This window comes from Abrus precatorius, unplaced genomic scaffold (assembly GCF_003935025.1).
Source record: "Abrus precatorius isolate BTA unplaced genomic scaffold, Abrus_2018 Scaffold2, whole genome shotgun sequence".
NCBI classification, from domain to species: Eukaryota; Viridiplantae; Streptophyta; class Magnoliopsida; order Fabales; family Fabaceae; genus Abrus; species Abrus precatorius.
The window spans coordinates 24297443-24314912 of NW_020874362.1; the positions used below are offsets into that span (position 1 = coordinate 24297443).

The following is a 17470-nucleotide window of genomic DNA, read 5'->3' on the forward strand; positions in this document are numbered from 1 at the left end:
TTTTTATTTTAAACAATATATTTTATTTCTTTGAACCTAAAGGGATTGTCTAATATCTAACCTAAGACTAAAATAATAATACAAATGTATAAGTGAAACACCACTGAAATTATTCCATCCATGATTTTGTAATGATAAAATAAATAAATAAATAAATAATTGTACGTAGGATGTGCCATCATAAACATACCAGGGAAGTTCAAATCGCTTCTATATTCATATGGACATATTTGACACAGTAACTTTAAAATGATTAGATTACATGTAAAAGAGAGCTTTTAGAATATTGCAAATTTTAATTAATTAAATTTTATATTAAATAAAATTAATTTCAAAAGATATTTTTTTAAGAAATATTTTCAAATTCTTTATATTATGCTTAATTTTTAAAAAATATCATTCAGGACTTTTTTTATTTTATATTTGACTCTTGAATCATTTTTTTTTTCAGTTTTAATTTTATATTTACTAAAATCCTCTCTCTAAACAGAGGATTGCTTTCCAATAAACAAGTTCTGAAAACACCATATACCACTCGAGCACTCGAAAAAAATCGCTCCCTTTGTTTTTCTAGTAATATTTCAACAGTTTTATTTTCTTATTTACTTTTTGATATTACTTTGTAAAATTCATAAATAGCTAATATTTTATTTACAGTCTTATCTTTAATAATTAACATTAATTTAATAAAAAATAATAAATAAGTGAGATAATTAACATAATAAATAGAGGTGTAATAAAAAATTAAATAATATTTTTTTATAAATTTTAAAATATTAATAATTTTTAATTTTTGTCCAAAATCTTAAATATCAAATAAACAAACGAAAAACAGGCACTGTACTTTTGGTCAAACTCCCTATCAAGACCTGGGATTATATGCATTAATTTACATGGACCTACGTTTAAATAGGCCACATATTTTAAAACTGAAGTCCACAAGATTGCAAGTATAAAATTACATGAAATAAAAAAAACATTTCATTATTAGATTTTGTTTCATTTTATTCTATACAATCTAAATAAAAATAATTAATGTCTACTTTACTTTATTTTATTTTATCAAACTAAACTTTATCCTCTCAGGTATTTTATAGGGTTTTCTTTTTAAATGTTGATAATTTTATTATTATTTCATTTTATTTTTTGTGATGATTAAAATTGGACATAATTAGTATATTTTTTATTAATTTTAATTTAATTTTTAAATTTATTTTGATTCATTTTAGTCTTTTAATTAATTTTTTAATTTTTTTAGTACGTTTTATCTTTCTAGATATTTATTTTATTTGATTTTTTTTTTCACTTCTATCTTCCTCTTATCTCTTTTTTAGATTATTTTTCTTTGAGGGAAGACAACATTAAAAGCAAAAAAAATATAAAGAAAGAAGAAGAAAAAATTAAGTAAAAAAATATATAAAATTAGAAATACAAAAAAAAAGATATGGACGATATAAAAAAAAATAAACAAGTTAAAAAGTTTATCATTTCTAAGAGAAAAATACTCATTCAAAACACTTTAAAAAAATTAAGGACAAAAATTAAATCAAAATAAAGTTAAAAGCAAAATTAAAACTACTTTAAAGATAAAAAAATAATTTTACTTTAAAATATAATAAAATATTAATAATATTATTTATTTAAAGATACAAAATAAAAAACTAATAAACAAAAATTTTATTAAAATTTTTAACACACATTAAAAATTATATTGCGTACAAGGGCGAATAGACTCGTGTCATCTACGCAACTTTTCGTACTTGCACGTGTGGTGTGCGTCACATGCACCTTGCCATTTCTCTATAAGTTTCGTTTCTGCCAAATAAAATCACACCTCACCGAGTCGCAGAGAGAGAGAAAGCGATCAAGTTTTCACTTCAGCCTTATCCAGTTTAGGGTTTCGGTTCCTGACCCTATCTTTGACGTATTGAAACCCTAAATTTAGGATCAGGTAACCCCGGATCATCTTATTTTAGAATTGATTTCTCTTCCTCATCAATTTTAGGGCTTGGCTTCGCTTATCCCCACTTTTCTTTTAATATTCTGAAGTTTGACTCTTTTTTTTCCTTTGAGTTATTTTTTCTCGAAACCTTACAATTTTTGGGGGTTTGATATAGTTTTAATCAGATCTTTCAGGTATAAGTCGTGTATTTTGTTTTAAGTGAGAGATGGTTGTGGTTTTTTGTTTTCAATTCAATTTTGGCGTTAATTTTGTTGTGCAGTTATCATTGGTAGATTGTTACTATGGCATGTTTCAAGTAACGACGAGTTGTTTTATCGCTGCCATTTTTGAATCATTTAGTTTAATTATTTTTGGTGTTTTAATTTTAAAAAAAGCAATCTTTTAATACATGACATGGTCATTGCTGATATCTTCTTTTATTAGGTTTGTGGAAGATTATTTTGATGTGAAAGAGATTATTAATGACAGTGGTTTTGCTTTTGTATTTTTTTGATGCGTGTTATCGTAGTAATTCAGCTAACCTGTTGATTGAAAATTCAGGTCTGAGCAATCTGGTTTTTGGAATCTTCTGTCTTGGAGAGTTAAGTTTTATGTCTGAATTAGACGCTCAGATTCCTACTGCCTTCGGTATGTTGTGACTTCTTGACAAATACTTTACTCACTTTTGTGTTCAAAGGAGGGGAGGGATTTTATTGTGGGGAGGGCCACCTCGTTTGGTTAACGAGGAGAAGGGAAGGGGAAGTAAACAAATTTGCTATTTTGTACTTAGAATGGTAAAATTGTTATGAAGTTAAGGATAAGTTAATCTAATTGGTGTAAAAGTTTCTCTCCTCTCCAAATCCCCTCCCAATTTGGAGGTGGGGGGAGAGCTATGATTGAGTGAGGAGTGAGGACGAATTTTAGCTCCTTTCCTCTCCGTTTCTTTCCTTTTACTAAACCTATGTTAGTCTTTGGATTAATTGTCTTGTCCATGATATTTGGTATGTGAATTTCTCAAGGAAATAAAATTTAAATTACTTGTATGTGCATGATTTACATAGCATGGCTTTTTTTTTATGTTTTCTCTCTTAGAGTTCTACTGTGGTATCTTCTTTTGCATAGGGGGGGCGCCTATTGTATGGCTACATAATGTCTATGTTAAACTAGTCTTTCTTTTATGTCTTACAGTCTATGTACTTTGTGTCCGATCATCTTTAGATTTCAGTACATGATCATCTAACTATGATATTTATGCACTTTTTCCATTTAAATCTTGAAGTTATGTACATTATACAGTTCAGAAAACAATTATTTGCATACTGCTTTGTTTTCATTTTTACGTCCTGGGTGTGGAATTTGACACTTCCCTTCACTTCTGATTTTTATTTCAGATATTTTATTTATAATATCAATTAGATTATATTCCATGATTGAACTAAACTGTATTCCTGTACAGTCAAAGGCAACCTTGTGTATTAAAATTTTTACAAATAGGAAATTATGAGGGTTAAAAAAGACCCGCTTGCGTGATGAGCTTCTGAGTGTTGGTTTGGAATGAATTTTGCATTTAACTTTTCATCCATCGATACATTTTAGTTTTAACATTTGTGAAAGTTTGTCATTTGAAATGCTCACTCACTATTGCATATTGTGTGGAACACTTAGTTGCTGTAATTAGCTGACCCCTTCTTAGTTGGTTGAGGCCTTGTTACTGTTGTCCTAAGTTACTGTGATTACGTCAATTGTGTTTAATGATTGTAATCCAACAAATGATTTGTTTGCTGTGTGCCCACAAATTGTAGATCCTTTTGCTGAGGCAAATGCTGACGACTCGGGTGCTGGGTCAAAGGAGTATGTGCATATTCGCGTACAGCAGCGAAATGGTAGGAAAAGCCTGACAACTGTTCAGGGATTGAAAAAAGAATTCAGCTATAACAAGATACTTAAAGACCTTAAGAAAGAGTTCTGTTGTAATGGTACGGTTGTTCAGGACCCAGAACTAGGACAGGTCTGTGTTGACATCCTCTTGTGAAACCATGATCTGTCCCTTATTGCTTCAAATAACACATGCTTGTGGTTGTAGGTTATTCAACTTCAAGGTGATCAGCGGAAGAATGTTTCTACCTTCCTAGTCCAGGTATAACTATAACCTCATCTTTATGTTATGCAGTCAGCATTTTTTTTCAAAGATTTTTCCTTGAAATTATTGGACTCTGGGATTCTCTATCTAATTATCACTGCGATTGTTTTCACTTGTGAATTTGAACAGGCTGGCATTGTGAAGAAGGAACATATCAAGATTCATGGTTTCTGAGTGACTGGAATCTTGTGTCAAGTCTTACCTGCCCGAATATGAGTTGGGAATAGATAATCTGAATTCTATATGTGGTTGTGGTACTGTGTCGTGTTTTTACCATGTGATGTGGGATTATGGATTTTAGAACACTGTGTGTTGTTTGCTTCAAAGACATATATAAAAACAGTTTAATGGAGTCCTATGCGAGATCTCATTTCATTTAGGGGGTCCATGAAAATCAGGGGTAAACTAATACATTTTGAATCATCTTAATGTTCGAGTAATAGTAAAAAAAAATTGTTAAGAGAATTGCCATGGTCAGTTTGAATTCCTTGTCAAGTTTGTTTCGTTGTTATAACGTCAATATTATTAACAACATAGTTAGCAGAATTTGATCAGCTAGTTTGATTGGTCTAATTGGGAACTGGCCCAGTTATTTGGTTCGGAGTAATCAATGAATTGGCAGACTTAAAAATCTGTAAAATTTAGAAAGGTAGGTGAAAAAGGGTCAACCACGAAAACTGGAAGTGTAAATGGGGCTAAACGGTTCATGTGTAAATCGTCTGAAATTACATCTTCCATAAAATATACGTACCTAGAACCCTAATTCGACATTGTCTATGTCGGTGATTCTGATTCTTAAACTACGCCCAAATTTGGAAATTTTTCTTGTATCTGGATGTTTGTGTTTCTCTTGGTTTGCCTGGTTCTAACAATTTCTAATTGTCAGTGATAAAACATTTTTAGCCAACTATAATTTAGGGTTCCTGATCTCAAATTTTGTACAAATTATATAAGATTTTTTTCAAAAAATTTGTTCAATAAATTTTGTATGATTAGGAGTATTAAAAAAAAGGAAAAGAAATTGAAAAAAAAAAGTAAAAGATTAACATTTTTTATTTACAACTATTAATTAATTTTTAATTAAATTGAATGTTAACAAAATATAATTTACACTCAAATTTAAAAAAGATATTGACATTGTTATCTAATTATTAGTTGTCATAGTTATAAAAAAATTTAATTTTTGTAATAATTAATAGAAAAATCACATCATAATTTATTAGAAATTTTAAAATAACCGTGTAACAAAATTAAAGTCATCTTATATTTATCAATTAAAATAGAAGATGAGAGATTACATTCCCGGACGTGTGTATAAGAAAACACAGAATATAGACCGCAATAGGGTCAACTTTTTTTTTCTCTTTTGAATATAAAAGAAAAAGGGCAACTGAGAAATAAGGGGTCTTCACAGTACACACCCCTTCTTTGATACACACAAACACTTGTCCTTGTTTTGCAATGGCTTCCAACTCTATCATCCCATACACTTCTTCTTCTTCATCATCTCATGAAGTTTTCGTGAGCTTCAGAGGTGACATTCGCAACAACTTCGCTGACCATCTTTTTGGTGGTCTTGGTAGAAAAGGCATTCGTTTCTTCAGGGATGACTCAAAGCTTGAGAAAGGGAAACTTATATTACCTGAACTCCTGCAAGCGATTGATGGGTCTCACATTTTGGTTGTTGTCTTCTCAGAGGAGTATGCTTCCTCAAAATGGTGCTTGCGAGAACTTGAAAGGATTGCCGATTACGTTGATGACCGAGGCAAGCACGTTCTGCCGGTTTTTTATAGAGTTGATCCATCAGACGTGCGAAAACAGAGTGGGCAATACAAAAAAGCCTTTGATGAATACAAACAAATATTCAAAGAAGATGAAGAGAAGATGGAGGAAGTGCAAAGATGGAGAGAAGCTCTGGCACGAGTGGGCAATCTCTCTGGTTGGCACATTACAAATGAGTAAGTAATTAGTATTCTCTCGTTTCATATTCTATGGATCTGAATTTATTACATACATATTTGTTATATTTTCACTATTCCCTAATCATTCGATTTTCTTGAATTTACTATCCCTTAATTTGCAGGTCAGAACATTCAATGATTGAAATTATTGTTAAAGACATACTAAAAAAATTGAGTCAGAGTATTTCAATTCTTCCAAATCAAGATTTAGTTGGAATGGAATCTCGTGTTGAAGAAATAGAAAAGCTTCTATGTTTGGACTCAGTTAATGATGTTGGTGTTGTCGGAATTTGCGGGATGCCTGGAATAGGAAAGACAACTCTTGGCCGTGCTTTATACAAAACAATCTTTCGTCAATATGATTTTCATTGTTATATTGATGATGTAAGCAAAATTTTTCGAGACTTTAGTACGTTAGGTCTACTAAAACAGCTACTTCGTCAAATTCTAAATGACCGAAGTCTAGAGATCTACAATGTTTCTGCTGGAACCGATTTGGTACAGAGAAGGCTGCGCCACGCAAGGGCACTTATAATTCTTGACAATGTTGATAATATTGATCAGCTATATCAATTGGCTTTGAAACCTAATCAGCTATGTGCAGGGACTAGAATTATCATAATTTCTAGTGATGAACATATTTTGAGGGCGTACAAAGTGAATCGTGTTTACCGAGTCCAGCCTTTGACTCGGGACAACGCTATTCAATTGTTTTGCAAATATGCTTTCGAAGATAATTATATTATGAGTATGTTTGAAGAGTTGAAATATGATGTATTATCATATGCTGATGGCCATCCACTAGCAATTAAAGTGTTGGGCTCATTTTTGTTTGGTCAAGATGTCTCGCAGTGGAGACGTGCATTAGCTATGCTAAGAGAAAGTCCAGATGAAGACGTTATGAAGGTGTTAAGAATAAGTTTTGATGGGCTGAAGCCAATACAAAAGGAAATATTTCTTGACATTGCTTGTTTTTTCAGTGACGACTTTGAAAAGGACTATGTGGAGGAAGTTCTTAATTTTCGTGGATATTATCCTGAAATTAACCTAAGTGTTCTCGTCCAAAAATCACTTATAACCATTGAGGAGGGGCGAATATATATGCCGACATTGTTGAGTGATTTAGGCAGGTGTATTGTTCGAGAAAAATCACCTAAGAAGCCAAGAAAGTGGAGTAGGTTGTGGGATTACCAAGATTTACGGAAAGTTATGTTAGACCATAAGGTAAGATAGTTTTTGAGTAGAAAAGTACTCTCGGTTGGCTTTTTTTTATTATAGAATCTGTAAATACTTGAAAAGATCTAAGTTTTTCTTTCTTCCTTGCAATGTTGTAGGCAGCAAAAAATCTTGAAGCCATAGAAGTGTATGGTGATGATGAATTTGATTATCAAGAAACAACAATCACGGCCGATGCTCTATCAAAAATGCGTCACCTTAAGTTGCTTGAATTTCGTAATGTGAATTTTTCCGGAAGGCTTGATTTTCTTTCCAATGAATTAGGATATCTTACTTGGTGGAAATATCCTTTTGATTATTTGCCATCAAATTTTCAGCCAGACAACCTTGTTGAGTTGATCCTGAGAGACAGTAACATTAAGCAATTATGGAAAGACACAAAGGTAGTGGATGTAACTATTCTTTTTTTTATTTTGTCTTCTTCACATGAACGGAAAAAAAGGGAAACTATAGTATGCTATTTCCTTTTTCTCTTATTAATGAAAAACAAAACGAAGGTGAAGTATTATTATTAATTTTGTCTCCCACTGTTGGCCCTTCCCTGCAGCCTCTACCCAATTTGAGACGTTTGGATCTCTCCTACTCCCAAAGTCTTATCGAGTTACCACATTTTGGAGAGGCCCCAAAACTTGAGTGGCTAAATCTTGAAGGATGTACCCAACTCAGTGAGATCCAGGCGTCTATTGGTCTTCTAAGAAGGCTCACTTTTTTGAATTTGAGAAATTGTACAAATCTTGTCAGCGTACACTGCAGCATATGGGGCCTCAATACTCTTGAATATCTGACTCTCTCTTGTTGTTCAAAACTGTGTAAGCTATTAGATGAACCAAGGGATGGAGAGCATTTGAAGAAACGTTGTATAGGTGAAGCGCCTGTTCATTCCCAATCAGCATCCTCCATTGGGAATCTACTTCAAGAAGCTTTGTATAGTATCTCATGTTTGCGTCAACTTGATCTCAGTTGCTGCAGTTTACTTCAAATCCCTGTTACTGTTGGAAATTTACATTGCTTAGAATGGCTAAATTTAAGGGGAAACAAATTTGGTACACTACCGAGCCTGAAGGAGCTTTCCAGACTGTATTATATAAACTTGGAGCATTGCAAGCAGTTGAAATGTTTGCCTGAGCTACCTTCACGAACTCACTTCTCTTCACAAACTTTCCGGTCTCCATTTCCAAAAAGTGTCCTTCTAGAACACAAAGAAGTAGCAGTGTTAAACATTTTCGACTGCCCAGAGTTAGCAGACAGGGAACGGTGCAATAGGATGTGTTTTTCATGGATGATGCAAATTGTTAAGGTGTGCACATTCCTTCCTTTCTTCACCCATCTCTATCTCTTTTGGTTTGAGTAGGAACTAAGTTATAGCTGTGCTTCTGCTACTAGGCTATCCATCAATACCAATACAATCCCCTTACAGGTTGGTTGGATCCTTGTGTTGAAAGTGTTATTCCAGGAAGCGAAATACCAAGGTGGTTCAACAATCAGAATGTGGGCATGGGCAATTTAATGAGCATAGACACACCTCCCCTTATTCAGCATGACAATAATTGTATTGGCATTGCGTGTTGTGTAATATTCAGGTTTCATGACGAAAATATTACTTGGGAGGAGCTTCCTCCAAGAACAGGACCACCACATACTGTGCCTATTGAAATTCCGGTGGATCTTTTCAATGAAGAATATATGAGCACATCAGATCACATCTGGCTATTCTATTTCACTCGACAACAATTAAATTTTCTACGTGATAGTTGGCACATGGCTGATCGTGCTGACTTCAAATTCATATTCAAATTTGAAATACTACAAACCCAATTATTTAAGGCTAAGGTGAAGGAATATGGATATCGTTGGGTGTACGAGGAGGATGTAAAACTTTCAAACGTCACAACGATGCACAGCGGAAATTTGTTGCCTCAGAAGCGCAAGCTTTTGGCAATTGAAGAAAATAAGTAGCAGTCCAATCCTCTCTTTATAGGTTCCAATCATGGCAGAGTGAATTCCACTTTTAAAAAGGTTAGAGTAAATGCTCATTCTCTTTCTTTTTACTTTTTCTGAATCAGCTGCTTCATCCTTCACACACTTTCTCACCTGCCATTTTATTTTTCAATTTACCTTTGCACATTTTTTGGTTTCGAAAATTTATTTAGTTTTTTCAAAATTATTATATTTAATGAGTGTTATTAATTAGTTGACTCCATTTTTATTAATCCTAATATTTATTCTAATTGATTGATCCTTATTTTAAAAAAATTATTCTGCTGTCACATTCATTCAAGGTGAACATTGTGACCTGTAATTTGATTTTAGTAAGTAAATAGTAATTTGTATATCTTCTACCTTCCAGTTTATAACTACTTACCAGACAGTCATAGGAAGAGTTCCCTCATTCAATAGAGTTGGATAGGCTGCTGCTTCTACTTAACACATGGAGTGATGTAGAGTCTAGATTATTGGGTTGATCATTGCTTCAGGGTTATCATGTATTTTACTAGGAACAAGCATTTGAGTGGTTTGTATTGAAATTGTATTAGTTACTAATCTTCATACTTCATTGAATTTGAGAATAATAAAAATTAAGTTTGATAACCAGCTGCATCTTGACAAAATCATGGGATGAATCACATGTTCAACTAGCTCATCCTTTAAGCCACTTTACTAAGAGATCTTTTCACTGCATGTTTTGTTAGTTGTTATTTCCCAACACTAGGAGGAGGAGAACATAAACAACTCGGGAAAAAAAAAAATTGTATTCTATCTTAATATAGTCACACAAGGTAAAATGCGATTTGTGAAGCCAAGAACATGTAATCTATAATTTGAAAATGGGTAACTAAATTAGGTGATAACAACCTAAGCATGTTTGAAATGTGTGGATCACCTGGTTTTCAAGAAGCAGGTGAAATGGGTAAATTCACGTTAAATTTTGGTAACAGCACATTTAATCGGAAGAAGCGACTTTGTAAAGCTTTAAAGTTTAAAAATATGCACGTCTCGAGTGTTTGAACTGCAATCCAAATGCACACATATTTTAGGAGAGTAGAGCCATGTTCAAGCTTTAAAAAGAAGATTTTTATTTACAATTTAAAATATGAAATCGAGATGTATTTGTTATGCTGAAAACTGAAATTTTTTGAGTATTTCTAAATTTTAGTAAATCTTATAATTAAAAATAACTTAAAGAGAAGAATATTTTTTTAATTTATAAATTATAAATGTGAGTTCTTATTTTAAATAAGAATGATTTTAGAAATATTTTTCATTAATTTATGTGACTTTTCATGCATTGAAAATTTGATTTTTTTTATTTATAATCTTTTCATGCATTAAATGTGTATAAAATTTATTTAAAGTTTTATATCATATGAAAATAAATTATTTAAATTTTAAATGTCTTTTATTTTGGAAAATATATTTTTATTTTTTAAATTTTAAAATGCAATAGTTTTTTTCTTAATACAATTAAAAAATGCAGAATTTATTAATTTAAATAATTTTAAGAACTAAAATTTAAATATAAATTAATTCAAGAAAAATAATATTACTATGAAAAAAACATATTTAAGCTATTTTCTAATTAGTGGATAAAAGCTTCACCAAAGAAGACAAATGAAGATGCAAGGTATTGATCTTATAAATCAGCAATCGTTTTCATGACATCACAAACTCTAGTTGTCGATTGCATGCAAATAAAGGATATTCCAACCGAATCGGGACCTTAATCACCATAATGACTCATCTTGCAAGAAGAGAAGGAATGTAAGAGAGTAATATATTATTTAATATATTTTTAAAAAATTATAAAAATATAAATAAAATTTACAGAATCAAGAATAAAATTCATATAATTTTAATAATATTAACTAATCATAAAATATGTATCTTAAAAAACAAACTAAAAATACAATTCTAACATTTCTTCTTTGCATGAATGATAGAAAGGACACGAAAGAGATGGCGATGAAAGATATTTGCTTTCTGAAGGCACTTTGATGATTTCCAACGATGAGAAACGACAACACCTTCGGTTTGATTTTGATACGCAAATGAACCTTTTATTGATCCACCAAAAGCCTGTGGAAGATGTTGCCCCTTAAATAAGTAGAACAAAGCCCCACTCAATGAACCCTACTTCTGAGTTCTGAATTTGGAAGATGTTGCATGAATGACACTCGATGCGTTTACCAGATGATAATCCATAATCATCCATTCATTTTATGACACAAATTTTAATCTGGACTGTTATATATTCATAATTTATGCTCTGTAATTCAATTAACACAGATGACTCAAAGAAATAATACACTGTTTATGCATTGAATATAAAGAAATATAAAGTAAAGTATAATAATATAAGATATAGATGAAATTTCAGTACTTTTATAATTTATTTAAATTTTATTTTAATAAATTTTTTATTCTTAAAATATGACATCAACAATTATATATAAATTTTAAAATAAAAAAAATTAATATAATTTAAATTTCAAAAAATTATTTTTCACTTTTGATATTGATATTTAGTATATAAACTGAAACTATTAATTAATATCATTTCATGTTAATAAAACAATTATATCTTTCTTAAGTGATTTGTTTTACTATGCAAAATATAGTATAACATAAAAATATTTTTTTCAAATAAAAATATGAAATAAAATTAACCAAATTTTTAAGTAAATACAATTTAATTAATTTTTATTTATATTTATTTGAGAGACAGGAAATATAACGTTTTTAAAATCACACCAAAATTTATTTCTACCCCTTTGACCAAAGTAATTGTCACTATAAAAGAAATAAATTTTATGTATACAAGTTAGAACATGAATACTTTAAATCATCTTGTTTTTTAATATTTGTAGTCTTTTTAATTATTAAATAAATAATTATCAATATATTTCATATTTAAGATAGTAAATAAATTATTTTTTATTAATTTTATTAAAATAATAAAATTATAAAAATACTTCTTAATATTTTAATTATTGATAAATTTAAGTATAGTATTATAAGTATTTTTACAATTAATTTTTAATTAAAATTAAAATTTTACATCAATAATACCGCCAATAATAACCTTGAACGAATTCTTTAAGTGAAATGTATTAAATAATTTATGATATTATACTTAATTTTTTATTAATCAAATTAAATTAATAATATAATAAAAAAATTAAATTCAGTTTCTTAACTACTGTTAACCATGTTTTATAATTAAAATTTTATTTTACTAATATATGATAATTATTAAATATAAATTTTGAATTAAAATAAATTTTAATTTTAAGTAATAAATAACAGTTAAATTACAATAAATAAAATTTATTTGTTAAAAAACATAAATCATACTGATCAATACTTGTAAGACACTGTTTAAGGAATTAATAAATATTTTCGTACATATATATTTTTTATAAGATTCAATTATATTTGAGTTGGATAAGTTACTTACAAAACTATTTTTTTGAAAAAATTAATATAATTATTCTCAAATTTGATGTCACAATTTATATAATAATTAATAAATAAAATATTTCTTTAATTTGTATATATTGTACAAGATAAGTTATATATAAATTTTTCTATTAAAAAATATAAAATTTAACATAATTTAATACATTAACAGTATTAAATGACAATTTTATATAAAAATTTATTATATAGAATTTATTATCTGTGTAATATTAAATAAATTGGAAAGATTAATATTTTAACTAATATTCTTTGCTGGATTGAAAATTTTTAAAAAAACATTTAAGTAAACTTAAAAACTCTCTTAAATAAGTAAATAGTATTGATTTGGAGTGATCTGGCACGTGTCATCCATGCATTCTCTAGAAAATTGTTGTAATAAATAATAGTTTTTAATTAGTCCACTCTGAACCCCACTCAGTCCTTTCTGTGTCCATAAATATCTCACACTGCAATCACCAAATGGAAAACAAAACCACTAAACAGCAGCACCATGGCTTCAACCCTCACACCCTCATTCACAGCAACCCCTTCCTCTCTCTTCACCACACCATCCTTCAATGTCACCACTCATAGCCTTCTCCTTCAACCACACGCCCCACGCGCCTCCATGTCAGCATGGTCCCCACACACTCCCTACGATCTTGCCTCCTTCAGGTTAGATCCCATAAAGGAGTCCATTGTGTCTCGTGAGATGACCCGCAGGTACATGACCGACATGGTCACCCATGCTGACACCGACGTTGTCATCGTAGGTGCAGGTTCTGCAGGACTCTCATGCGCCTATGAACTCAGCAAAAACCCTGCTGTACAAGTTGCCGTCGTTGAACAATCTGTTAGTCCTGGCGGTGGCGCTTGGCTCGGTGGCCAACTCTTCTCCGCCATGGTATTTGCATATTTTCTTTCTCATATCTATTTGTTGGAACTGTGTATCATTCAACTGTGTCTATTTTCACTTCGGTTTAAATGTTTTTTTTAATATCCCATTATATATATCAGTGAGGAAATTTTTTTGACAAAACTTAATTTAAATAATAATAATAAATATTCAAGAGTGACAATTTTTTTTCTTTACTCAACCCAAATCAAATTACAGTATTTTTTTAAAGTTTCTCTTATCCGCAATACTTGAAAAGAGATACAACTTTTAATTCTATCTTAGATTAGTTGCAGATTGATGAAGAAATGCTTTTTTAATATACCCACTTCAAAAAGTTAAAAATTAATAAGTATATTCTTTTATAGTCTTTAAATTGTTTATCATTTAAGATATTTAAAATATATTAATTTTTCAATAATAATTTTATTTATTAGAATAGATGTTATCAATTAATTATTATAATAATTTTAAAAGTGTTTTTATTAATTAATTATTATTATTATAAATTTACCTCTTTTGACATAAGTATTTTAGAAATTTTGATTTATTTTATTGTAAAAGATAGAAGTATAATAGAAAAAACTAATTTTTTTTTAAAGTGACAGGTAAAAAGGAATAAACTTTTTCTCAATAGTGACAAATAAAAAAGAAAGAATGATTGAAGGACTTGTTAAAAATAAATCTCTTTGTGTTATATTGGTTGTTATTTATTATTAATAGACACATTTTAAAAAATAATTAATTTTATTAAAATATTTGTATTAAAAGCATTAATAATATAAGGATATTTTAGTTGTTAGTTAGCAAAATATTATATATAATAAATAAGAATATTTTTTAAAAAAAGTACTCTCTATCTCTGAAAATAGTTATTTTAATTAATTTTATTTTTTCAAAATAATAGTGATTTTATAAATTTTAAATAAAATTAATATTTCTTTTAATTTTTAAAAGTAATTACTATGTTAAAATGTATTTTTATTTTTTCTTTGTCTATTTAGTATGTAAATAAATTATAAAAATAATATAATAATTTTTTTATAATACGCTTAATAAAAACAGCACATTAACAACTGTATTTTAAAAACGGAAAAATAATAAATAATTTATTCATCTTTGACAAATAATTCATGACAATTAGAAAGTCTTGAAGTGACAATTAAAGAGGGAGTATGACGTATTAAATTATGTAATATTATACAATTTTTAATAAACTTTTATTATTTGTATGTTCATATTTTATGACTCCATAGACATATTAAATAAGTAATAAATGATTGCTAACTCCTATTATACTAGAATTTTTTAACCTGAATAATATAAAAAATGATAAAAAGTTGTGCATGATAAATTTTTTAGTGTAAATTGTAGAATTTAATGTTATTTAATGTATTTATAATATTAAATGTTACAATTTTTTATTAATGTTTATTTTATATAACTTTTTAGTTGAGCAATATTGCCTAAATTAGACAAATATTATATATTAATATGCTTAAAAATTTTAGGTGAATATTTAATGTGCTTCATTGAATATTTTATAAAAAAATTAAATTAAAACATAAATGTATTTATTTATTTTTATTATAAATATTTAATAATTTTTATTTAGCAGTTAAAATCTGATTGAATTAGTCTGGCAGATTGGATAATTTCTTCTATGAAAATAAGTTTTGTAAATTTTGTTGTTGTATGCTGCTGATTGATCACACCATTTTAAAGGGTTGAACTAATTTGACCTAAAAAGTGTTGTGGATTTGGTGGTATGTGTCATTTGAATGAGAAGAAGCAAACAATAAAAAATCTGTAGAAGATACATGATTAATTAACAAACTTACGATTGTTATAAATTTAATAATTTTTCCTCTTATTTTAATAAAAATTATGATTAATTTTATGAGATCCAGATTTTCTAATAGCTAGAAAAACATCTAATGATATGTGAATGTGAGTGCAGGTGGTGCGAAAGCCAGCACATTTGTTCTTAGACGAGCTTGGTGTTGAGTATGATGAACAAGACAACTACGTGGTGATCAAGCATGCTGCTTTGTTCACTTCTACCATAATGAGCAAGCTCTTGGCTAGGCCTAATGTAAAGCTTTTCAATGCTGTGGCAGTGGAGGACTTGATTGTGAAGGATGGTAGAGTTGGTGGGGTTGTGACTAACTGGGCTTTGGTTTCCATGAACCATGACACTCAATCATGAATGGACCCTAATGTCATGGAGGCTAAAGTGGTGGTTAGTTCTTGTGGGCATGATGGACCTTTTGGGGCCACTGGTGTGAAGAGGCTCAAGAGTGTTGGGTTGATTGACAGTGTCCCAGGAATGAAGGCCCTTGACATGAACTCAGCTGAGGATGCTATTGTGAGGCTCACTAGGGAGGTTGTGCCTGGCATGATTGTTACTGGGATGGAAGTTGCTGAGATTGATGGTGCTCCAAGAATGGTAATTTCAAAACTCACTTTATCAAATTTGTATCAAGTGTTTATTTTTATTTTTATGTCTTTATTTTATTTCAATTTAAGAATTTTTTATTTAAAATACTTTTACTATTAATATCATTATAAGAAAAATTTATTTTAGACAAAAATCGTTTAAATAAAATTGACACAGACTCACTTAAATTTGTGGTATCTTATTTACCTTAGACACAGAGATATTTTTTTTGGTCCAAAGAGACACTTTTCTACTAGTCTGCTAACATATAATAACTTCTACATATGGGTTGAAGTTGAAAGCATTAAATATAATATATTAATATTTTAACTTGTTTTAAAGAATAACTATAAAATTTTTATATTTTAATATTACAAATATTTTCTTTTATCAGTTGGCGAAACTAATTGTTTGGGCCTTGGCCTAATGGAAATGCAGGGTCCAACATTTGGAGCAATGATGATATCAGGGCAGAAGGCAGCACATCTGGCTTTCAAATCATTGGGCCTTCAACAATGTTGGAAAGATCCATCCTGAGCTTGTTCTAGCTGCTTCTGATTCTGCTGAAATTGCAGATGCTTAATTAATGTTGCATTAACTTTCAGTTAATAGTAGTAATGCTTCCATTAAGAAATAAAAATACTTGTTGTATGGGAATTAAGGTTTGAAGGTGTTGGTAGGGATGGATGCTTTGACGTGACTGTGTGTATTAAGTTTTGTTGATTTCAACATGAATGTGATTATCAATCCCTTTGTGTCTCACTCTCCTCCATGCCCAATTCGGTTGGCCTTATTTTCAAGCACAAAACTCAAAGACGGTAATATAGGTATAATAAAAATCAGCATCAAAAGACAGCATGTTGATATTAAAAGTAGGTTCATGTTACTAATGTAAAGAGGCTATTTGATAACATCCACACCTCTGTAATATTTTTATAATTTTTATTCTTAATCAATATTCTAAAGGGATTTTATAATGTTTTATTTTAAAACAATCATTTAATTTGATAAAAGGTGAAAAAAATAGTAAAACATAAATTAAGACAGAGAATTAAAATTAAAAAATGTTAATTTTAGGATTTAAGACTAGTAACTAATATAAAAATATTTATTATACTTTTATAATCTTAATATAATAAATGCATATGTTTTTTCATATTTTTTTTTATTTAAATGTCAACATTAATACAAATTAATAAAAACATAACTTATGAAGAGATAATTTTTTTATTAGCTTTAATATTTATTTATGAAATGGTTTGGTAGATAAAATAATGTAAATAATGAAATAAGTTTAACATATATATTTTTACTCAAATTATGTTATTCTATTTATAATAAAATAACCTAACTAATTAACTATATGTATTATTTTAATATCGTTTTAATAAAAAATAAA

At 29.1% G+C, this 17470-nt stretch overlaps 2 protein-coding genes and 1 pseudogene across 5 annotated transcripts; all 3 read left to right on the forward strand.

Moving 5' to 3' along the window:
- The first annotated feature begins 1813 nt into the window (after positions 1-1813).
- Positions 1814-5085, forward strand: LOC113858103 (protein translation factor SUI1 homolog). Of its 2 annotated transcripts, XM_027490565.1 has the most exons (5): positions 1814-1951; positions 2504-2590; positions 3745-3950; positions 4026-4079; positions 4212-5085. In XM_027490565.1, exons 2-5 carry the CDS (start codon positions 2554-2556, stop codon positions 4254-4256), a joined length of 342 nt encoding a protein of 113 aa, XP_027346366.1. In that variant the 5' UTR covers positions 1814-1951; positions 2504-2553; the 3' UTR covers positions 4257-5085. The 2 variants fall into 2 exon arrangements, with proteins under 2 accessions (XP_027346366.1, XP_027346365.1); XM_027490564.1 differs by having other exon boundaries at positions 1832-2590; positions 4212-4856.
- Positions 5086-5425: 340 nt separating this feature from the next.
- LOC113858097 (TMV resistance protein N-like) lies at positions 5426-11596 on the forward strand. 3 transcript variants are annotated; one of them, XM_027490554.1, is made up of 6 exons: positions 5426-6040; positions 6166-7267; positions 7378-7662; positions 7827-8576; positions 8697-9295; positions 9627-9866. In XM_027490554.1, the coding sequence occupies exons 1-5, from the start codon at positions 5544-5546 to the stop codon at positions 8784-8786; spliced, it is 2724 nt and encodes a 907-aa protein (XP_027346355.1). In that variant the 5' UTR covers positions 5426-5543; the 3' UTR covers positions 8787-9295; positions 9627-9866. The 3 variants fall into 3 exon arrangements, with proteins under 3 accessions (XP_027346355.1, XP_027346353.1, XP_027346354.1); XM_027490552.1 differs by having other exon boundaries at positions 5489-6040; positions 8663-9295; positions 9627-9864; XM_027490553.1 differs by lacking the exon at positions 9627-9866 and adding an exon at positions 11222-11596 and having other exon boundaries at positions 5493-6040; positions 8663-9295.
- On the forward strand, positions 10148-16654 carry LOC113859646 (annotated as a pseudogene).
- The last annotated feature ends 816 nt before the right edge of the window (positions 16655-17470 follow it).